This window comes from Phyllostomus discolor, chromosome 4 (genome assembly GCF_004126475.2).
Source record: "Phyllostomus discolor isolate MPI-MPIP mPhyDis1 chromosome 4, mPhyDis1.pri.v3, whole genome shotgun sequence".
Lineage (NCBI taxonomy): Eukaryota > Metazoa > Chordata > Mammalia > Chiroptera > Phyllostomidae > Phyllostomus > Phyllostomus discolor.
In genome coordinates this window covers 136,705,295-136,729,897 of record NC_040906.2, presented here as the reverse complement: position 1 = coordinate 136,729,897, position 24,603 = coordinate 136,705,295, and the positions used below count along the sequence as shown (strand labels likewise).

Sequence of the window (24,603 nt, the reverse complement as noted above, 5' to 3'; positions counted from 1 at the left end):
TTCCAAATTACCGAAGAAACACAAGTAAAACATATTCAAGTGGAGTTTCAGGAATTTCCCCCACTGATCTAACTGCAGCCAGGCAGCAACCGTTCGGATTGATTCTTTCTTAAGAAGGCTATCTCACAAGTCAAACACCTTTGTCCGCCCCTCTCGGTCTGTCAGGCCTTCCAGTGATTTCTGCCTTTCAGTGAAAGCGCTTTTTGTTGCCGCTGTTGGGCACACCCCTAGCAAACCAACCCCGCAGCTGGTAGCCAAAGAATCCAATGCCCTCTCCCGCCTCTAGGTCTCCCCAATTTTCTGCGCGTGAATGGGTTTTCCTGGCTTATCTCCAAAAACCCTGCAGTATTTCAGAAAGCTGGGGGCGCACAGAGATGAGCAGAAGAGCATCAACCCCCTCCCCGGGGTCGTGCACCCTCGGGGACCCGCCTCCCTTGTCTCCTTCGGCGGTGCAGCAGCCGCCTCCAGAGCTAGCTCGCGGGGGCCGTCAGCTCCAGACCCGGCGGAGAACCGGGCCCCCTCCCCACTTGCCTCTCGTAGCCCCTCTCCGCCAGTAGCAGCGCTGCTGTCTTCCCACGGGAGGACTGGGAGGACGCCGGAGTCCGCAGCGCCCCCGCCCCCTCGCTTTTTCTTTCTTTCCCTGGTTTGGGATCTTGCTGCCGGAGCCTGGAGAGGTTCTGAGAAGAGCAGAGCGAGGGACAGGAGTGCAGGCTTCTGCTGCAGAGCGGGAACGGAGCTGGGGTCCTGTATCTCAGGCGTCCCCTCCTGGTCCTCGCTACCCCGGCTGGGATGTGACCAGGGAAGCCCTAAGCGCCTGCCTCCAGCCCTCGAAGGTGTCCCGGAGAGCCCACGGTTGGAGTACCTCTGCACGCAGGGCGCGGGACGGAAGCGGCGAGGCGGCCCGCCGGGGGCCAGCTCCCCGTTCCCACTCTTCGAAGAGAGCGCAGTAGGAATCGCCGTCTTCCGGGCGCTTGACACAACTCTGGGGTAACAGCGCGCAGCTGGACCAAGTCTCGCTTCCCGCCGACTCACCCCGAGTGCGGGACAGCACCTGCCCTCCTGCCTGCACTCCCTGTAGCCCTAGCTCCTTGGCACCTGCGCCTATCCCCCACGCCCAGGCGCTGAAATCGCGGCTCCCGGACCCCGCAGCGTCGCCCGACCCTGTGGAGAGCGCGCGGGCCGCAGCTCCCTGAGTGCGGGCGGCGTCGCCGTCCAAACTGCGCGCTGGGGTCCACCGTCTGGCCCCTCTTAGGGGCGTCTGAGAGGGAAAGAGCGCACCATGAAGTCCGTGCTGTTCAGCCGCTTCTTCATCCTCCTGCCCTGGATCTTAATCGTCATCATCATGCTCGACGTGGACACCCGCAGGCCCGCGCCCTCGCTCACCCCGCGCCCCTACTTCTCTCCCTACGCCTTGGGCCGCGGGAGTGCACGACTCCCGCTCCGCAGGGGCGGCCCGGGACGCGGATTGGAGAAGCGCAACCAGTCGCGGCCACAGCTACAGCCTCAGCCGGAGCCTCCTCTGCCCACCATCTATGCCATCACTCCCACCTACAGCCGCCCGGTGCAGAAAGCCGAGCTGACCCGCCTGGCCAACACGTTCCGCCAGGTGGCGCAGCTGCACTGGATCCTCGTGGAGGACGCGGTGGCGCGCACCGAGCTGGTGAGCCGCTTCCTGGCGCGGGCCGGCTTGCCCAGCACGCACCTGCACGTGCCCACGCCGCGGCGCTACAAGCGGCCGGGACTGCCGCGCGCAACTGAGCAGCGCAACGCCGGTCTCGCCTGGCTGCGCCAGAGACACCAGCACCAGCATGCGCAGCCCGGCGTGCTTTTCTTCGCCGACGACGACAACACCTACAGCCTGGAGCTCTTCCAGGAGGTAGTGGCCGGCCCTCCCCAGCTTGGGGGTAAGGGCGGGAGGGGGCCTCGGTGGTCGGCCCGGGTGCGGCTGTACTTTGGCGTTATCACTTCTCAGTGCACTCTTTTAGGACTCCAGGTGGAGCGCTCCTCGCAGGCACCCTCAGCCTTGTCGTCCCTGGCATGCTTCCCTGACCAAGGGGGTGGGGTTTCGGGTGAGGGACAAGGACCACTGCGGACTCAAGGGAGGAAGTCTGGCCAGGGGCTTTGCTCTCTGCCTGGCCCCAACATTGGGCGGAGAGAGTAGCACAGTTGTGGGGCGCGGGAATGATTTCCAAGAACAGGATCTGGGTAGCCTGAGGGTGAAGCTCAGATGTAGAGGGCGGTCAGGGTCGGCTTGGTTACTCCAGAGGCCTTTCAGCAAACAGGTGTGACTGCGATTCTAGAACCATACGGAGAGGAAGGTGGAGATGATTATTAAAAATCAGCCCAGAGACAAATTTCTCTGGCACAGTCCATTGGCATGGAAGTGATTATTAGTGAAAACGGTGCCTTCTAGGGGGTCCTCCCTGTTTCTTCTGCCACCCCACAAAAGGCCTTTTCCACTCTGCATACTACCTCTTTTTCAAGAAAACCCTTTGGCAAATGACTTGAGACTGTTCTGGCTTGAGACTGCTCTGCTTGAGACTGTGGTTATGTTATTTTCACCGTCAGAGCTACCAGGTGCACTGTCCGGTTCCTTTTCTCCACCTTCCTCGAAGGTCTGTCTCTTTGGTGAGTTAGCCAGTCCACTCTTACATGGTGCCATTCCATCCTGATGCTCGCCACGAGGTCCTGGGTGCAGTCCAGCCCCAGCTGTTGAAATGGCCTTATTTTCCTTTGGAAGGCCATACGTGCACACAACCAGCCAGCACCGGGTTAGAACAGGTGTTATTTTTTGAGACTGGTATGTTGTGGTCTGTGTGTGTATTCTGCAAATGAGACTGAGTTACATGGGTTTTTTTTCTTCAGTTTTCTTCTTTATACACAAGTACAACTGAAACAAATCTTGGATTCTTTGACATCCTGTGGGGCCATTGCCTTCCTCTACCAAAAATTCCTTGACATCTCCTGCCTCTGAGACTCCATCGTCCCCCCTACCCCGCAGCTTCCCCAGGTAAACTAGATAAGCTGTGTGTCTAATAATCATATATGCCCCACACCCTCATCTTAACATCTATTTGGCTTTTTTAACCTCAGGACAAAGCTACTCTGTACACTTCCAGTTTAATTTTTCTGCCTATGTGGCTTTTAAAAAATCCACTTCTTAAAGGCAGTTGCTGCCTCCATTTCTATTCATCCTCTTCTTCATGAATAAAAGGACCAGTAATTGCTCTCCATCTTTTCTCCTCTATCTTTTCAGGATGTAGGGCTTTCTGTTCATGTTTCTTCAGAAGAAAAGAATATATGGTATAGACTTCATTATAACCAAGATTAGAAATATCATCTGATGTTTTTAATTTGGGCTTTTAGTTTTCCGCTTGTGTACTCTGTCTCCCAAAAGATGTGGTTTGTATTCTGAAGCACAGACTGTTCCATGTCAGTTCACCATAATTTAAACCCACTTTTCTCCTACAACTGGGAAGCTGCCTTACCTGGGAAAATTCGGTCTTGTGTATGTAAAGTAATGCATATCATTACTAATTAACCTTTTAGGGGGCTGGGCTGTGACGGGAGAGTGATTTTCAGTGTATCCCCAGCTGCTAGCCCCTTTTGTGAGATGTTAGATAAAGGGGAAGGAAGAGTTGGCACTACAGGCAATAAAATTATTCAGAACAGTCTTCCTTTGATGCTTCCCAAACTGAAAGGAAGGCTTGTTGGTGGATGTTAAACAGCAAGAGAAGAATCCAGTATTTTTTTTTCTTTCCCATTGGTCCATAGGAGGAAAAAAGAGAGAGAAGATATAAGAAAGGAGGGGATGAGGAGAAAAAAATAGTAGTGGCCAGAGAAACTATAAAGGGAAAAAGCAAAATTTTCAAGGTGCTAAAATTGTGTACAGTTGGAAGTAGTGAAATAAAGAGAATAAAATTAAGAGCACATGCAACTTTTTTAAATGTCAAGGTACCAAGTATACAAAATACACAACAAGCAATTTTTATGCACAATATGCACAATACACTTAGAATTTAAATTCTACAACTCCTAGAGGCCCCTTGAGGACTGTAATTTTATGATCAGTCCCTTTGTCTACCAGCATCCTCCCTCCCTCCCACACGATGTGTTTGGACAGAGTAGACATCTGGATGCCTGTATGTCAGCACTTTCAGTTTTCCTCTTTACAATACATTCTTTCCTCTCAGGGCAGGCGGTACTGAACCCTCCAAAAAGTCAGATTCATGAAATTTGTGCACCCTTAGATTTATGCATTAATGGGATGGCCTCCCCTAAACCATTTCTAGAATTAATGATTCCATGTGGATTACAGTGTAGACACTGCCCTCTTGGAGAAAAGGTAGGAGCAGATAAAACGTCTACACTCTGAAGCTCCTTGGAAGAAGGGGAGATGCTGATCAGGGATGCTGTCGGGCTGAGGTCCATATCTCACCCCTGTGTGTGGACACACGCACAGATCAGTTTTTAAGTAAGTCACAGCCCTTAAGGAAAGAATGTCCCAAGTCAGTCTTCATCTTTTATTCATAGCGCTTCTAATTTCTGTGGTTGATGTAAACGCAGATAACATAGGAGGAAAATGAACCAGGTACAAAATTAGCTCACTAAGCATTGGTTGCAAATGAAGGAAAGTAAAAGATGAAAGGTCTCCAAATTAAATTAAAGGCGCAACAGGCAATCCATGTTCAATTATTGCTCTGTGGTAACTGGCATGGTGCTTGCGTCTCCCATACTGCTAACTAATTTTCAGCCAACCCTTTCAACCGAGTTGAGCTGCTAGGAAAGAAATATTTGGGTTGAATGATTCCTACGTTGACAGCCAAATCCATTTGCAAATGAAGCTCAGTGTGAGTTGCAACCACAGAAACTGGGCCAGCCTTTGGAGAAAACAGTGGTTGGGGCTTTTTTCAGATTTCCAGTATCTCAAGAACTACTGCTCTTGCTGTGGCCTTGATGGGGCTGTGCACCCCAGATCACAGGTAATCCTGCCTGCCTGTGCACTTTGTCAGTCCAGCTCTCGGAAAAAGCTTATTTGCAAAGGATTGAGACTGCTTTCATAAAAGCAACAACTACAGAGAAATGTGACTCTAGCCAGTCAGGTTTTCAATAATGCTTTTGATCAGATTTTTGTGCTTTACTGGACAACCTTCCAGGCTCTCCTGAGTTTAAAGCTGGTGCATTTCAGGTGAAGTTGCTTTCACCTTTGCAAATTAATCATATTGAAAAGTTAAAAAATAGCACTTTCCCAGCTATTTCCCAGCTATTTTCCAGCAAGAACAAAAACTTTTAAACATTAAATGTAATGAGGTAAGACTAGAAGACAGGTCAACTCTGAGACATTTAAGGAGTTCATGAAAGGACTCAGTTAATGAGACTGCATCTTGAAGATGTTCCAACAGCAGTGAACTAAAGAGGCCCTTTGTTTCGATTTTTGTTGGTTGGGGGGGGAGGGTCAAGCTATTGAGTTGGCCAAAATGTTCATTCGGTTTTTCCGTGTGATGGCTTAATAGCTCTTAGTAGTCTTTAACTTCATTTGAAACAATTTGTAGATTGTATTGTGACAACTGTCATATCAGTGTGCATTTAAAAAAAACTTACCAAACTTGGTGAATTTTTGTGTAGCCATTTTAATATTGAAGATGGAAGAAAATAAGCGATATTTTGGGCATATTATGCTTTATTACTTCAAGAAAGGTAAAAACATAGCTGAAACACAATACATAGATTCGCGCAGTGTATGGAGAAGGTGCTGTGATTGGCCAAACGTGTCAAAAGTGCTTTGCGAAGTTTTGTGCTGGAGATTTCTTGCTGGGTGATGGTCCACAGTCGGGTAGACCAGTTGAAGTTGATAGCAATCAAATTGAGAGATTAACTGAGAACAATCAATGTTATACCACACGGGAGATAGCCAACACACTCAAAATATCCAAATCAATAAAGTTATTGGTGAAAATGAAAAGTGTGTATTTTATTTTACAGAAAAAAATTAAATGAACTTTTTGGCCAACCCAATATTTATATGCTAGGCAGGTGGAAGAGTTGAGGCTTAATTCTGCCTTACTCCTTTTCTGAAATATTCATAAACTCTCCCTTTATATGCAGCTTTTTGGAGCTATAATCCAAAGAATACTTAAATTCACAAGGTAAGCCCCCAAAAGTAAATTCTGTATGTTGCCTGAAAGAAGACAAAAGATCTACCCTTCTTTTTATCCTTGAGACAGTTACTTGGTGTAGGGTAATTATCTTTTCAAAGTGAAGAAACCTAGAAGATTCCCTTAGGTGCAGCATGAAAAGATTATTTTACCTGAAATGTGTCCCTTGTGTTTTATTTCCCCCTGTCTAAGAGCATATTAATAGTCATGCCATAAGTCTCATGAAATGTGAGAGTTTTGTAAAAATATGTTCATAAAACTATAGCCAGCTTTCTCAGGCGATCAATGTTAAATCTTCTGATTTGCTTTAGTCTCCCTGTGTATAGTACTTGAGTTATGGCTAGTTTTTGACAGGGCTCTTTGGAGACCAGCAGTTTTCATTTGGATTTTGATAATTTAATGGACCAGAAATAATAATTCAGGTATAAAAGACATTCTCCCCTGCCTCTTTCAATTGTCTTTTCCATCATTTGTCCTCCTGCTTTTTACTGATTATTCTTTCTCATGAATAGATATGAAGACACGTCTGGATTATTGTTTGGTGCAGTGAATGTGTGTCTTTTAAACATTTAGGCTGTTGTCTGCTGCTTCTTGGAAACTATGGGAGTGACTCAATTTCCTTCTGTCTATTCCACTTCTTCTAAATTACAAGCTGGTAATTTTTCTCTTGTGTCAACAGTCATGGAATAGTAATTGCTTCTAAGGCATGCTACAAAAGCAAAATAGGAGAACCAAAGTGAATGGTCTTATTTATTAACAATTCCAGGTGGTATTCAAGTAGTGCTTTTTTTTTTTACTAGTTCAATAATGTTCAGATATGTCTATTCAAATCTTTTGGACTCTGATGGACTATTTGCTCAGTCTGTGTAAGTGAACGTGTTATTGTATACTTGATTTGCAGTACTGTTGAAGCATGGTATTTAAGTTTGGCATGGTTCTCAAATTCTCTCCCTAAAACATACCTAAAATTGTCACACCACTCCATAGATAGGTAGGTAGGTAAGTAAGCAGGTAGATTTAGAATAGATTTCCAACTCACAGAAATAAACTAATAAAATATAATCCATTGTTCATACCTGGTAATTTTTGTGTACAACCTGAAATACATGTTAAAAATACCGTTTGCCATGGATACAAGCAAAACATACTTGACATCATCAAGCACTCACTATGGGCCAGGAACCACCGGTAGGATTTTACCTGTATTAGCGTAGTTGACCCTCATCACAACAGCTCCTAATGTAGGTACGAGTTCTGTCCTCATTTTTCTTTCATCTTAACACTGATGCTCAGTCGTGAACACAGTTCCTCAGTGAGTGAAGGGATTTTTCAAAGTGCAGCCTGAATCTAACATGGTGGGTGCAATCAGTAACCCCTTCTATACTTGAGCCGAAGGTCCAGGAGGTAACTGGAAAAGATCATGCAGACAGGATTTCATTCGGAGACCGGACTTCAAGCCTCAGGGCCCTTGTCACAGAGCCTGTGCTCCTGAGTGTCCTGCAGCTCGTCCAACCTAACACGCATGCGCAACACGCGGGCCTGGTCAGAACAGTGTTTAATTAGCAGGGGGCCTTCTGAACTTGTTGCTCTCTTCTTTCGTGCGGTAGCTCAGCTCTGCCTTCTGGACTACACCAACTTCTAATTTTCCCTTATGACCTTTTTGTCCTGACATCATTTGGTCTTAAAAAAATGTTACCTCCTCTCTCACTGTCTCACTGATAGATCGTTTGATTTTTGGATTTTTTTTTCTAGTCAAGTGAAAACTGCCAAGTTAGTACATAAACTGTAGTCTTCTGTTTTTTTTAATCATATATTCTTGTGAACAAGTAAGAACTGATCGTTTCTGCAAGAACATAAAACATTAAAGTTAATTTTTTTTTCAGTTAATATGTGTACATCAGCAGCTGTATCTCCTGGGCATGTATACTATCAGGGAAGACAGAATTGAATGAGAGATACTGAATTGTTTGCAGTTAACCACTGGGACAGAGGAGAGGAGCTGGGAACCGATTTGAGCTGGAGTTCCTGTGGGAGGCAGACCCTGCTGGTTGCTCCTCCCACAGAGGCGGAGGGGGCTCCCCCTGGAAGCACGAAGTGGTAGGGCACTGTGAGCTCTCAATGGTGCACTGGGTGCGCTGGCTGCGGTGGGCCTGCATTGCCAGGCTCATGGGACTGCTCACTTGTTGGCAGGTTTGTTAATTTTCTTGTCTCATTTCTTCTGGGATTAGTGATTTCCCTGGATTAAAATCGAGATGAATAAAAATCATTGGTCAAGTCTTTTTGCATGCTAGGAAAACTGGGAGATAGCTGTGTTCTCTACCACAAGTCAGGTTATTTGGTCTTTCCTCCAAATAACCAAAAACTCAATAGTCCCCAACCCCATCAATCTCCTCCACCAATGGAAAGAGAACTTTAAACAGTACGTATGATAAAAAAGAAAATAAACACTATATATGGTACATGCAGAATCTAAAGCTCTTGTTCCTTCAACCAGCTATTTATAAATTATATCTTCATCTTTCTAATGAAAGCCAAGTGTGCTAAATGTTAAACATTCTCTATTAACTGGAATTTCAGTTATCTAAGAAAATTGCATATTAGCAGTAATAGTGTATCACTCTGGGAGATTCCATCTACCTACCTGAGCTTAAAGTTAGCACATTCAGAAGATATTTAAATATAATTAATCAGTATGCCTTCTCCTCGACTTGACATATGTTAATTGATCACTTACTATGTGCCAGGCACTGTGCTTAATTACTGTAGTAGGTAGTACAGCTGTGAACACAGAGCACCCCAGCCCTCCCAGGCTGAGCACCTGGTCTTAGTAAGCACACTCTCAGTGTCTGCTGAGAGACCTGCAGGTGCTTGGGAGTGTAAAGCAGAGTCACCCAGTAGAGTTGTAAGTTGGTTTTGTGTGTGGTGATGGGGGAGGGGTGGGGGTATGATTACTTGGGCCCATGTGGACTAGGGGAGGTTTATTCAGTGTGTAGGAAAACAGAGAAAGAGCACAGTTGGGCTCACAGGGAAAAAGGCCCAAGATTCTAGTGCTTGCCAAGGAGCCACTCTGAGCTCTGACCCCTCCTGTGAGAAGCATTATAGGGTTACTAGGCCTCTGGGGATGGGCCCCAGGCAGGCAAGGATGAGAATACAAACCAGCTCGGCTTCCCACCAGCTGCAGGGGTGGGAAGGGACCCATCAGGCCCTACACAGCAATGGACCTGTCAAGGAAACCGTCCTCCCAATGGAGACATGGACAACTGATGGGTGGCCATCTTGGCACTGCTGTTGGGCACCACATGCTCCTTGACCCCCTGATTTTTCTTTTCCTGTGAAAGCAGCAAGCCCTGGGCCCCAAGAGCCCTGGCTGCCTGGTGACAATCAGTGTAGGCCAAGCCACAGGCAACGGTGCTGTCCAGACAGGGCCCCTGCTCCCGAGAAGCCTGGGGCCTGCCAGCATCCAGAGCTCCCCAGGTGAAGGGAGCCAAATTTATGGACCTGAGGAAAGAAGATGCGTGGATATCCAGAAAATTGAAAGGTGTCCTGTTAGCTTTGGGAGAGGAGTGGGAGTCTCTCCCCGAAACCTGTCCTGTACAGGCCCCTCAGTTTCTCTGTATTTGGAAGTGGCATTCAAATCATGCCCATTAGAGTCTTCTTCCCAGGCACTGCCTATCCTCATGCCAAGCTGTGGATTTGAGAAGTGTGTACTGAGCAGTGTGAGTGGCATGCTTCCATTCTTTCTGTCTGGCTTTCAAATCACCCACAGGCAGATCTTTGACCTTTAGCTTTTAAAATGGAACTTGGTAAATTAATAGAAAAACTACAGATATGTATCTGTACATCTGGTTGTATTGAGAAAGCAGTGACATAGACTGTTGTGCATTCGGTACAGCACCTAACATTACATTATATAATGAAGTACCTGTATTTCAGTTCACTTTCTCTCGTGAGAATATAAGCTCCACAAGGACAGGAGTTCTCTTTTGTTCGCTGCTGTGCCTCTGGTGTCCAGAGCAGCACCCACCATGTGGCAAATGCTTATTTGTTGAACGAATGAATGAAGGACACTTAGAAGCTGGGAGATTCTATTTCAGAAGGAAGCTGTTCTAGAAAGGAGCTCTGCACAGATTGTCAGTCAGAGAACACGTTTGAAGTCTGTGTTGTGTGCCTCGGATTATATCGAGGCTTTGAAGTAGTAATGTCAAGATAAATGTGGCCCTTGCTCTGTCTCAAAGAGCTTCCATACTAAAAGAAAAGAGAAGGAGAAAAGGTCCATGAATATTTATGGTATCCCTGTCAGTGCTCGTTAAGGTGTGTCAAGGTAGTTGTGAGCCAGCCTAGTGTTAGACTGCTTCACACATGTGAAAGGCTGGAGGCTGGTGGGGAGCTCAGGTGGGTGTCGGGGAGTCAAACAGCCCCATACTCAAATGCAGCCTTACCACTTGTTGGCTGCATCACCTCGGCAAGGGTTGCCTGCCTCCTGTGATTGCTGTCAGTGCCGAACCATAGGCAAGTTGTAAGTATTCTTTTCCCCGTGTTTTCTCCTCTGTGGACAACTTCCCCAGTTGGGGGGTATACCAGACAGCTGCACTGCCTCAGTTGGGTAGATGCCTTAAAACACTTTGTTCCTGAGACCTGGACTGTGTTTCTGGAGGCCTGGTGGGGAAGAGGAGGGAGAGGTGCTTGGCTTTCACAACCTAGTCTATACCCAAGTGGAACTGAATACATTGGGCATTTCAATTACACCATTGGGTCACTACAGTGATTAAAGGAAGAAGAGTTAAGTAGGGCTTGTCTGCAAAGAGTCCTGGGAGGAAGTCATATTGAGACGAGGAAAAAAAAGCATCTAAAAGACATTTTAGGTTGAGAGCGGGTAGTAGGGTGGTCTCCTGTGGGTTGAGGGGTCTGAGGCTGATTAATGAGTGTGTGAAATCTAGCTAATTAGCTTACATGTAGTTCAGAGTAGGGTACCAAGCTGCCTGAAGATCCTGGGTGTAACTCTCCATCACTGCTTTAGTCCCAGTGCCCCACGTGGACCCAGGACATATCACACGATAGGTTGTTTCTGGTGTGAGTGAATGGATCAAAGAGACGGTGTGCAGTCAAGGAGAGGGCAACGTAAAAGGGATTAAATGAATAGATTTTTGAAGCACATTATTAGAAGCAATAGTTTAAGGTAATTTGAGAAGGTTGGGAAGGTTAGTAGTGTTCCTCTACCAGCACCTCTTGGAGGAGGAAGGGAAGATGCAGTGTGACAGCCCTACCTTGTGCCCAGGCCCCTTCAGCCTCACCTGGGCCACTGAGCTGGACTTCAGCTGATGGGCAATTCCTGGGAAGTCTACCCTTTGCTTGTTTCTCATTTTGCAAATGTTGCTTAAATTTTCATAAACAAGAATATTTAAGGCTTATTTTTTGCCAGAATGAGGAAGATGTGATAGTTGCTTTGTGTGCGTGCATGCGTGTGTGTGTGTGTGTGTGTGTGTGTGTGTCTGCCCACAGGGTCCCCTGGTTGCCTCCTTGCCTGTGAATGTTGCTTCTTCACACACCCTCCCTGTGCTGTCCCGGTCAGCCTCTGGCAGGAATGGCAGTCACACCAGAGTCTGGTGCTATGGTGCTCAACACTTTCTGTTTACGTAACTCCTAAAAAAAAATTTAGTGCCCTGAGTAGCATAGCTCAGTGTGTTGGGTGTTGTTTTGCAAACCTAAAGGCCACCAGTTCAATTCCTAGTCAGAGCGCATGGCTTGGGCTGCAGGCCAGGTCCGTGGTTGGGAGTGTGCAAGAGGCAACCGATCAATGTTTCTCTCTCACATCCATGCTTCTCTCCCTTTCTTTCTCCCTCCCTTCCCCTCTTTCTAAAAACAAATAAATAAAATCTTTAAAAGAGAAAAAACTAATAAAATTACACAGCCTCTAGGATATTTTTAATTGGTATCTAAATTTAAAAAATCATTTAAAATAGTTGCAAAGTATGTAATTTCCAGTGTATTATAAATGTCAATATTCATAAATTAAAAATACATCCAGTGGATATTATAAATACTATAATAGTTTTATACTTATTATTATTCATTTAATAAATATACTTCTCAATAATTTGGGAATTTTATATTGTCCTTTTTTTCTATCTCTGTTGTCCCTTGGAATTTTATTCTACCATAATATTTTAAGGTTCAAGGTCATTTATTGTTTCTCCTATTATGTGTATCTTCAGTAACAAAAAATGACTGTACATGGAATTTACATTTTTCAAAAATTCCCATGACTTTAGCTTCTGTCTTAAAAACTCTTAGGACTGAGTTAACATTTTAATTAGTAGCAATTAAAAAGTAATCAAAACAACAACAAAATTGGTTAATTAACTGTTAAGCATAAAAGCTACATTTATTGGAAATTGATATCTTAATGACGTGGATAGACATTTTGTTGTTGATAGATACTCCATATTCATGTATGAACATTATTTATTGCTAGAAGGAAATAAAGTTCAGCATACATTGTTTTCCCAGTAGGTCAGACTTGTTTACATAAAGAAGTAAATAAGACAGGAAGCATCTTCTCGTTCTGACGTTCTTCAGTTTTTTCAACTCTCAGGCTCTAAGCCAAAAATTCTATGTTGATCTCTTCTCGGAAACTGTTTTAATGATCTGTTGATGGCATTAGTTTTCCTTCCTTCAATTTTGTTGGAAGTAAATAATTAGAAACTTCCTGTCTTCCAACAGGATTGATTACCCATTCAATAGAGACATTAGGTTTCTTAATAAAGACAGGGATATTTCTAATTACCTTTGTTTAGTGCCGAAGAGGTTTGGCCACTTTGGACAGTATTTTCAATACCATTCAGATTGGAGAGAAGTTGCCCTTCTGTGAGGGGAGGGGTGGGGAAGAGGGGAGGCAGAACCCGCCCCTCTTTCATGGAGTCAGCCAGAGTGAAGCATGTGTGGGATTTCTGCGGGTCTGGGATGTGTCCCCGTAAAGCCGTCCATGCTCACCTGTTCCATGGAGTCTTTGTATACATGCAGCGACCATGCTGTCCCAGCCTGGGAGTTGCTGTTCTGGCTGAAGGAACACTGAGTTAGGAACTGGAACTGTGGGCTACAGGCTTGGCTGAGCCAAAAGCCCTCACACCTCACGACCTCAGAGGAACTAACATTTTTGATTGCTTACTGTGTGCGGGGCCCCACCCTAGGCATTTAGAGGTGCATGCTGCTGTTTAATTTTCACATCTCTGAGGTAGAAACTATTGGGTTGGCCAAAAAGTTTGTTTAGTTTTTTCCATACATCAGCTCTAGTAGTGCTTAATTGTCTTTAACTTCATTCAAAACAATTTTTGTTAGGATGTGTTGTGACAGCCGTCATATCAGTGTGTATTTAAAAAACATTCCTGGCTGGTATAGCTTAGTGGATTGAATGTAGGCCTGCCAATCAAAGGGTCACAGGTTCAGTTCCCAGTCAGGGCACATGCCTGGGGACTGTGTGGCACAGTCCCCAGTAGGGGGCACTGTGAGAGGCAACCACGTATTGATATTTCTCTCCCTGTCTTTCCCCTTCCCTTCCCCTCTCTCTGAAAATAAATACAGAAAAAAAATGTAAAACTTATCAAAACTGGTGAATTTTGTGCAGCATTTTAATATTGATGGAAGAAGATACACACCATTTCAGTGTATTATGATTTATTATTCTAAGAAAGGTAAAAACACAATTGAAACCACCCCCCCACACACACACACACACAAATTGTGCAGTCTGCAGAGAAGGTTGTGACTGATTGAACATGTCAAAAGTGGTTTGTGAAGCTTCTTGGTACTATTGACATTTTGGCCAAATCTTTACTGTGGGGCTGTCTTACGCATTGGAAGATGTTAAGCAGCACCCCTGGCCTCTTCCCACTAGAAGCCAATAGTGGGACATAGCCTACATACTCAAAATATCAATAAAGTTATTGATGAAAATGAAAACTATGTCTTTTATTTTACGGAAAAGATGTAACGGAATTTCTGGCCAAACCAGGACAACATCTGTTTTACAAATGAGGAAAAGCTCTGATACTCAGCCTCCTCACAGGGCCTGATAGAACTGTATGCAGTTGTTGTGAGAGGTGGGGTGAGGATGGACAGGCAGAGTGGGTGAACGGGCAACTTTCCCACCCTTTATCTGCTCTTCTGGCAAGTCAGTGGCCACAGGCACTGTGGAGCGGCTCCAGAAGGCAGGATGTCACAAAACCACCCTGCTGACCGTCTCCGCGGCCCCAAGATGCTGCTCTGTCATCCAGTGGGAATGGGAATTTAAATATGAGATATGTTCCATGTGTGGGCATGTTGTTTGTCTGAATAACCTGGGCCTTGCAAGATTAAAATGCCAGTGTCGGTTTTAAAGGTCAAATGATAGTTTGTGGATGTTTCTGTAACTTGGTAAATTTCCTCAGCTACCTCTGGCAAAAGCGCCGGAGACATACCTGGGCTTCTCTACCGGGAGCTGCGGCCGTGTTTGCAGAGAAGCTCTGTGGCTCATGGTCCTCAGAGCCCGTGTTCGGAGCCCATGCCCTACCCGGTCATTGTTTTCATGTTTCTTTCACAATTACATGGAACTATTTGCCCATTACCTTTGAGTCCTGCCATGCACACTGAAAAGACAGGTTTTGTAAATTTTAGCTTTGTTTAAGGATTTAAAGAATAGAACTGTCAAGAAGGCGGGTTGACAGTGCTTGTACTTTCTATGGGCAGTGATCTGGGTATGTACAGAAACCTAGGCTTTCCTCTGGAAGTCAATGATTGTCCTGTAGATTAAAATATAGGTGTTCATTTGGTTGGCTCTTGTAACTGTAGTGACATTTAAAAGTAAGTCCCACCCTGGCCAGGTGGCTTGTTTGGTGGGAGTGTTCTCCCATACACTGAAAGGTTGCAGGTTCAATTCCTGATCAGGGCACATGCCTGGTTTGCTGGTTCGATCCTGGTCCAGGTACATACAGGAGGCAACCAATCAATGTTTCTCTCTCTCTCTCTCTCCCTCTCCCTCCCTCCCTCTCTTTTTTATCAGACTTATTTCACTTCGTGTAATATCTTTGAGATTCAAACACATCACAAATGTATCAAAATTTCATTCCCTGTAAGGCTGAATGCTATTCCATTACATGTATAGACCATACTTTGATTATCCATTAAACCCCCCAGAAATACTTGTGTGTTTCCTTCTTTTGACTATTGTGAATTCTGCTATGAACATTGGTGTATACTGGTGTATGTTCAAGTATCTGCTGTCAATTTTTATGTGTATATACAGAAATATTGGGTTGGCCTAAAAGTCTGTTATGTATTTTCTGTAAAATAAGACACATTTTTCATTTTCACTAGTAACTTTATTGATTTGGATATTTTAAGTATGTCATCTATCTCCTGCTGTTGGCTTCTAGTGGGTAGAGGACAGGGGTGCTGCTAAACATCTTCCAATGCATAAGACAGCCCCACAGCAAAGAAGTATTTGACCACAATGTCAATAGCACCAAGAAACATCACAAACCACTTTTGACACATTCGATCAGTCACAGCACTTCTCCATACACTGCACAAATCTTTTACTTTTTTTGTATTTCGGTTGCATTTTTACCTTCCTTGAAATAATAAAGCATAATATGCTGAAAATGGTGTGTATCTTCTTCCATCTTCAATGTTAAAATGGCTGCACAAAATCCACCAATTCTGATTTTTTTTGTTAAATGCATGCTGATATGACAGCTGTCACAATACAATCTAATAAAGTTGTTTTTAATGAAGTTAAAGACACCTAAGCACTACTAGAGCCATCATATGGAAAAAACTAAACAAACGCTTTGGCCAACCCAATAGAATTGCTGGATCATATGGTAATTCTGTTTAAGTTATTGAAAAACTGCCAGTCTGTTTTCCACAGAGGCTGCACCATTTTACATTCTCACCAATAGGGCACAAGGGTTGTATTGCTTCACATATTTATTTTCTGTATTTTTATAGTGACCATCCTAATACATGTGAAGTGATATCTCATTGTGGTTTTGATTTGTGTTTATCTAATGAGTAGTGATGTCACCCACCTTTTCATGTGCCTATTGACTATTTGTGTATCTTTTTTGGAGAAATGTCTATTCATGTCCTCTGTCAATTTTTTTTAGTGTTTAATACTCTTTTTATTTTATTTTTCATTTACAGTTGACATTCATTATTGTGATTAGTTTCAGATACACTGCATACTAGTTAGGTAATCATATACCATACAGTGTTCTCCCCAATATTTTCAGTACCCACCTTGCACCATACACAGTTAGGATAACATTATTAACTATATTGCCATATGCTGCTCTTTACATCCCATTCCTACTTCAGAACTACCAACATGTACTTCCTAATTCTTTCTAATCCAGTTTTCCCAATTTCCTTCCCTCTGGCAGCCATCAGCTTGTTCTCTGTATCTATGAGTCTATTTCAATTTTGTTTGTTCATTTATCTTGCTCTTTAGATTCCACATATAAGTGCAATCATATGGTATTTGTCTTTCTCTGACTGACTTATTTCATTTAGCGTAATACTCTCTAGATTTGTCCATGCTGTCGCAAATGGTGAGGTTTCCTTCCTTTTTATGGCTGAGTACTATTACATTACATATGTGTACTACAGCTTTTTTTATCTACTTGTCTATTGATGGACATTAGGGCTGCTTCCATATCTTGGCTATTGTAAATAACGCTGCAATGAACATAGGGGTGCATATATTCTTTCAAATTAGTGTTTTGTTTTTCTTCAGATTTTCACCCAGAAGTGGGATTACTGGGTTGTAAAGCAGTTTCATTTTTAATTTTTTGAGAAACATCCATGCTGTTTTCCACAGTGGCTGCACCAGTCTGCATTCCCACCAACAGTGCACAAGGGTTCCCTTTTCTCCACATCCTCGCCAGCATATTTTTGTTGCCTTACTGATGACAGCCATTCTGACAGGTGTGAGGTGGTGTCTGCTTTTGGGTTTGATTTGCATTTTTCTGATGTTAATGAAACATTAGAAAAACATCAGCATCTTTCATGTGTCTGCAGGCCATCTGTGTGCCCTCTTCGGAGATGGGTTTATTCAGGTCCTCTGCCTGTTTTTAATTGGATTGTTTGCTTTTGGGTGTTGAATTGTGTGAATTCTTTATATAGTTTGGGTATCAACCCCTTATTATATTATTATTATTTGCTCATTTATGAATTGGGTTGTTTTTTGTTCTTGTTGAGTTTTGAGTTCTTTATGTATTCTGGGTATTAATCTGTATCAAAACTGTGTTTTGTAAATAAAGTCTCCCATTCTAGGGGTGGCCTTTTTATTCTGTTGATAGTGCCATTTGATGTTCTTGAGTTCTAAATTTTGATGAAGTTTACTTTGTCAGTTTTCTTTTTTGTTGCTTTTGCTTTTGGTGTTATAGCCAAGACTTTGTTGCCAAATTCAATGTCATAAAGTGTTCCCCTAAGTTTTCTTCTAATAGTGGCATATTCTTAGCTTTTACATTTAGTTAACTAATGGTCCATTTTGAGTTAATTTTTACACATAGTATTTCATAGTATCTTTTGAATATGGATATCTGGTTTTCCCCAGCACCATCTGCTGAAAAGACTGTCCTTTCTCCATTGAATGGTGTTGACACCCTGTCGAAAATCATTTGACCAAATGAGGGTTTATTTCTGGGCCCTCTTGTCTATTTCATTGGTTTGTATGTCTGTCTTTATGCCAGTACCACACTGTTTTGATTACTGTTGCTTTGCAGTAACTTTTAAAATCAGGAACTGTGGGTCCTTCACCTTTCTTATTTTTTTTTTTAAGATTTTATTTATTTATTTTTAGAAAAGAAAAAGCAAGGAGAAACAGAGGGAGAGAAACTTCAATGTGTGGTTGCCCCCTGTGTGCCCCACACTAGGGACCTGGCCTGCAACCCAGGCATGTGCCCTAACTGGGAATCAAACTGGCGACCCTTTGGTTCACAGTTTGGCTCTCAATCCACTGAGCCACACCAGGCAGGGCAACTTTCTTCTTTTTAAAGATTGTTTGGATTATTTGGGGTTTCTTGAGATTCCATGTGAACTTTAGGATGGATTTTTCTATTTCTGAGAAAAAATGTCATTGGGATCACATTAAATTTGCAGGTTGCTTTGGAAAGTATTGGCTTCTTTGCAATATTGTTTTTTAATCCATGAACATGGGATGTCATGCCATTTGTTTATGTTATCTTTATTTCAGCAATGTTTTATAGTTTTCAGTGTATAAATATTTTGTTTCCTACCATCAAATTTATTTGTAATTATTCTACTTTCAGCTTTGTTTTTTGTTTGTTTGTTTGTTTGATGCTACCTGTTAGATTTTAATAAATTAGTTTTGGTCACTGTCCCATATCTGAACCATATCTTTATATGCTACTAACAGAACTAAAAAATCCAGGACTAAGGAGAACTTCAGGTAGACAGAGTGACATAAATAGATCTTTAAAATATGGTACAGCATAGAAAATGGGAGAAAATCTATTCCACAATGCCATTTATGTAAAGTTAAAATACTGCACACAAAGTATTATGCATTTTACAAGGACAGACACAAAAGAATGCAGGGTTTTCTGAACTGTGTTCCACAACAGTGGTATCTAATAAGAGATTTCAAGGCATGATTTTTAAATGACTTGACTCTTGTTGGTACTCATGCTCAGGACAGACCTCAGGCATGCATCAGAGCTTCAACTTCTAAATCCTGAAGCATACTAGGAAGGGTGCCTCTCATTCCAGGCCTGAGTTTGTAGAATTTACTTAGTGCAGTTTTGTCCTAGAAAAGTGTCTTATTTGTTAAACATCAAGAAAAGAGTTTCCCTGGTGACAGGTCCCAATGTCTATGGCAGGGTGAGAGAATCTCTGTCCCTGGGCAGCTTGTGATGATGGTGATGATGTTACATTTATGGCAGCTGAAACATATCTATGTGCCAGGATGCATCAGTGCTTTACCTGTTTTAACTGACTCAATCTTCTAAACAACCCCGTGCGACGGCACTGTGGTACCGGTCTACCCATTCACATGTGCAGAAACAGGCGCCGAGTGCCTGCCAGACTTGCCTGCGGCCATACGGCTAATCCGTGGTGGAACTGAGACCTAAATGTGGGGGGTCAGGTTCGCAGTGCCAGCTCTTCGCCTTGCTTCTCTCTGTTGTCTATTTCTAATTTGTATAATTTTTGTTCCGTTTTGCTCTTTTATTTTCTTCCCTCTTTATTTTGTATTTAATTTCTCTTTTTTAAGTTTATTAAAATGGAAACTTAGACCTTTAAATTTTCTACCTTTCTTCTTTTCTAATATATTGTTAAAGTTATACATTTCACTCTATACACTGTTCAGCTGCATCCCACAAATTTTGATGCTCTATTTTCATATTGTTTACTTCAAAATATTTTTAATTTCATTGATTTATTTTGCATATCTTTTTCTTTAATTTTACTGAATAATTCTAAGTATGTTGCTTAATTTCTGAATACTTAGGGATTTTTAAATTATCTTTGGTTCTGATTTCTAGTTTTATTCTTTGTGATCTGAAAATATAATTTAGTTTCACTCACTGGAAATGTATTGAGATTTGCTTTATATTCCAGCATATGGTTGTTTTGGGTGCATGTTCCAGATGTGCCTAAAAAAGAATGTTTATTCTGCAGCTGCTGGACATAGAGCTCTGTGCATCTCAATCAGTTGAATGCTGCTTAAATTCTTATATTTTACTGACATTTATTTTGCGAGCTCTATCAAACGGAGAATTGTGTTAAAACTTCTGACTATGACTCAGCTCTTCCCTTTTAGGTGTATCCATCTTTTTTGCCTCGTGTATTTCAAGGCTATATTATTCAGTGCATACACATTTAGACTTGCTACTTTTCTTTTTGACCCTTTTATTACTGAATTGACCCTTTTATTATTATAAAATGTTCCTCATTATTTCCTGTAAGCTCTTTGTTTTGAAAGCTACTTTGTCTGACATTAACATAGCCACAGTAGCTTTACTGTGCTCACTGTTCCTGTGGTATGTCTTTTCCCAGCTTTTACCTTTATCTCGTCTCCCTTCTTGTGTTCACAGTGTGTCTGTTGTAGAGAACAAGGAGCTGGTTCAGGTTTCTTTGCCTGTTTTGCTTTTCTGATACTCTCCTCCCAAGTCAAGGATTTAATAGTTTGTTAAAAAAAAAAAAGCCTTATTTAAATAAATCCTGCTGTGAATCTTGTAGTGAATAAATAGCCTCTGCATTTTGCTGAGAACTGAACTTGTGAATTAGTTTTTCTTTCAAGAGCCCCCTATATTGTTAGTTTTGACCAAAGTAAAGGCTGGTCACGATAACTGTCAAACAGCCTTATACTGAAGCGACAAAGAGTCTACATAATGTGCTGGGAAAAGCTCTGTCAAAACCTTCCTTTTCAATGTTTCCTGGGAGTGTTTAATTACTTGTATAATTTTAGAGAGTTCCCTCTCTGTTCCTCTTTTATTAATTTTTCACACATTCTGAGTATATTTTACACCAGGAGAACCTGAGGTTTTTTTTTTCTTTCTGTCATATTTCAGGTACCGAGGTAGTTCTAACCTGCTATCAACACCGTCCTGTGCGGGTTTCCTTCCTTCTTCTGTTTATTTCCTTTTATTTTTATCTTCATTTATTCTAATATGCATGCTGTGGATCATTTCATCTGTATGTGCCCTTATGAAATGCTTACTGCTTTGTGTGCACTATTTCAAATGTATATAAATGGCATTATGGAATAGTTCTTTTCCTTTCTTTCTTTCATGCTGTACTGTGTTTTACAGATGTATTTTTATTGCTGTGTGCCTCTCTAATCCACTGCTTCTAGCTGTGAAACTTTTTTCTTCAAATTGGAATTCTCATAAATCCTCTATTTGGAAAATTACAATTTGCCATGATGTACTATGCTATATTGATCACCATAGCATACTAGTGCTTTATTAATCAGTGAAAACATTAAAATTCTAGTCCTGCTGCTCAAATAAACTATTTAGTCAAAGACCCTTCCACGATGGAAAGTTTCTGCCTTCTTATGGATTTGGTCTGAGTACATGGGAGTCTTGCGCTGAGATGCCCAGTGCCTCCAGCCCCTGGGACCAACACCCCAGGGAAGATGCCCCTGCTCCTCCTGGCCCTTTTCCTTTCAGGCTCCATCTTTGTTAGATGCCTCAGGTTACCTTCATAAAACCATACCACACTTTTCCCTGGGTCAGCAGTTAAGGCTTTTATAGCAGTGAACCAAACTTATAGCTCAGGAAAACGATGTCCCTGGGAGCTGTTGTGGGGGAGCTTCACTTCGGGCACAACTGTGAAGAACCCTATGTATTTTTGAGACTTCTGGTCCAAGAAAATGGAAACTGTAACAAAGAGGAAGCTTTTGGCTACATGTTACAAAACCCCAACATATATATATTTATACATGTTTATATTTATATAGACATAAATATATATATTTATGCTTATATAAATATATATATTTATGTTTAAGCCAGATAGATAGTTATCTCACTTTATGAGCAGAATAATTAATATTGACCACTGCAGCAGGCAAACACTGGCATCCGAGAAGCGTACTGCTGGTCCTGCACATCTCACTGGGGACTGGGGACTCTCCTGCACAGAGCTGGTGGCTCACATCCCAGGACTCCCTCTTGTTACTACACTCTCTGTAATGATGGTTCATGAGGTCACTCTAGTAAGGGCAGAGGGCCAGGGAATGGTACAGGTTGCTTTTGAGGACCAGACTTGGAACTGACTGATACACTTTCCACCTGTGTGCCACAGCTCCAATCAGCCCTCTGACTCCATCCCAGCTGCCCAGGATGCAGGGACATGGAGCCTTCTCTAAGCCGGGGAAGAGGAACCACATTCCCGTCTGGAAGTGCAGATGTAGAACAGGCTTCAGGGTTGGGCTGACTTGGCAACCCAATGGGTCATCAAGGGCCTGGTGTCTGTCTGTCTCTCTCTCTCCATGCTGTCATGTTCAGAATGTCAAACTTTGTCCTCTGCTGTCCTCCTGGTTATGAAATGGCTGTTGCAGTTCCAGCCATCACGTCCAGACACAGCTGTGTGCTAGGGTGGAAGGACTTTGGGGGTCTCCTCAAGAATGAAGGAGCCTTTGTCAGGAGCAGCCCAGCACACTTCTTGTAAAGACTGGAACTGCCAACACTTGAACTAGTCACTGACATGTCAGGATTTGCCCCTAGCGTTGGAAGAGGGTCACCTCAGTCCTGTTGTGGGGTGGGGTGGGGAATTCTGGTCACCTCCTGAACTAAACTGAGACCCAGCTAGTAGGGAAGAGGAGCGAGCAGATGATGAGTGGGCAGTCTCTGCCATAGCCAGTCTCTGTCCCCATCCACGCCATTGCTGATCCTTAGTCAAATTTGCTATTCTCTTCATACGGTCCCCACGCTGTACTCAGTAAGTTTATGCCTGGCATTGCATATTTGCTCTTGCTTTGGTAATGCTATTTTCCATGCTATTTGCTGGTATAGGAAAGAAGCTATTCATTATCAGTTACTTCTGTTCAATTTTCTTTTATCTATGTACCTCTTTAAATTGCCTTAAATTCTTTTTGGAGTATGTTAATTAAATACTGGGAAAGAAACCCAAAGGTATAAGGATCCTAAATGGAATAGGGACAGGATTGAAGAGTAAGAAAGAAAACTATTTTATTATTTTGTACTTCTGTGAAAAGAATGGTTATATCTCATTGCCTGGGGAAGAAGTGGGATTGTGTATATTTCTCAAAATCTATTTTAAGAGAATGCTGTGTGTGTGTGCAGTGAGGAAGGCAGGTATTATCTCTTCAATACCGCCCCCCACCGAATGTTATACCTCAAGATGAAACTGGATCATTAAACAACGTCTTTTAAAACTACCTGAGCATTTTGAAAACATCTTCCCCCCACTGTTCTCTCTCAGAACAGGAGATGGGTGCAGTAGTCCTCCTTGTCCAAGAGGGGCATGTCCCAAGACCCCCAGTGGGTGCCTGAAACCACAGATGGCACCAAACTTTCACCTTTTCCCTTAAAGGGAGCACTTTATAGCTCCTCTTGACATATCCAAACCGCCAGCATCACTGCTCCCAGGCTTTGAGTCCATTACTAAAGTAAAATAAGTTTACTTGCACACAACCGCAGTGGTTCTGAGGCAACCCAGGCAGCTGCCACGTGGCTAACAGACGGGGGTGGATGCAGGGTAGACACTGCACAGGGGTGATTCATGTCCCAGGCAGGCAGAGGATGTCACATCACTAAGAGCTGTGTGCAATTTACAACTCATGAAGTGTTTATTTTTGGAATTTTCCTTGTACTATTTTCAGTCTGTGATTGACTATGGGTGATTGAAAACATGCAACATGAGACTGTGGATAAGAGGGGACTGCTGTAGTTGGTTCTCATGGGGAAAAATTAAGAAACAGAAATGAGGGAATTTGAATTTCCTCACACAGTGCTGGGCAAACTGGATTGGAGGTCTTTGGGGTCAGTACTCATTCAGAAAACAGATTGGGCACTCTTGCAGTGAACTCTGCCACCTCTTACACAGTCATGGAGAAGGATTGAACAAGCTAACACATGCCCCTAGGGTCCCCCCTCTACACACACACACACGTGTGCATGCACACACAACACCAGAAGACATGTTTGAGACCATATTCATTTTTTTAATGCTTCCAAGCTAGTGGTATTAATTTATAACTTCTTGAAGTGGGTTAACTTCTTTGCATCCAAGTCTGCCTGTTACTACATGCAAAGGCTAGTGGACTGATAAGACCAGGCATCCGATGTCCTTTAGAGCTCCAGGTGCCCGTGCTCCCTGAGCTGCACATTCGGACAAACACTTCCTTCTGTGTGCTGGACACACGGCCACAGGGACGGCAGCACGCTCACTGCCACCAAGGAACTCTCGAAGCGTGTGGGGGAATGTGTAGCAAAAGGAACAAATTTTGTTAGCAAGCTAATTTGCAAAAGTTTTATGCAAACCTAACTGTACATTTGATTATATGTAGCTTGCCACCTTCATATACAAATGGAGATCAACATGGTCATTGGCACTTAGTTCATTGTGTTCATATTTTTAAAAAAAACATCAAATTTTACTACAGTAAATACAACTATAAAAGGGATAGTACAGTAGATGAAGCTTATTTGAATTTTTTAGGACTGCATTTTAGTGTAGGTGGCAGGAAAGAGGACGGGCTCATGTAGGGTGGGGGGACTAGCATTCTAGCATCACAGGATGCTTTTTACTTGAATTAGTTATTACATTGGGCATATGAAATGGTGGCTCTCTTATTACGTCATTCCTTCTACACTTGTTAGCTGGCATTCTTCTTTGAGAACTGCTTCTCTCACACACCCCAACCTATAGCTGTGGTCTGTGGGTCCCTTTTCACACCCAGTGTGTTTTAATCTAGCAC

General features: G+C 43.0%; 1 protein-coding gene across 1 annotated transcript in view; it reads left to right on the top strand.

Annotated features, from left to right (window-relative positions):
- Positions 1-1,068: 1,068 nt before the first annotated feature.
- B3GAT2 (beta-1,3-glucuronyltransferase 2) overlaps positions 1,069-24,603 on the top strand; it is a 68,063-nt gene continuing 44,528 nt past the window's right edge. Inside the window, 1 exon segment of the mRNA XM_028508988.2 lies at positions 1,069-1,876. Within this exon segment, the coding sequence (XP_028364789.1) occupies positions 1,280-1,876 (597 nt within the window). The 5' untranslated portion in view covers positions 1,069-1,279.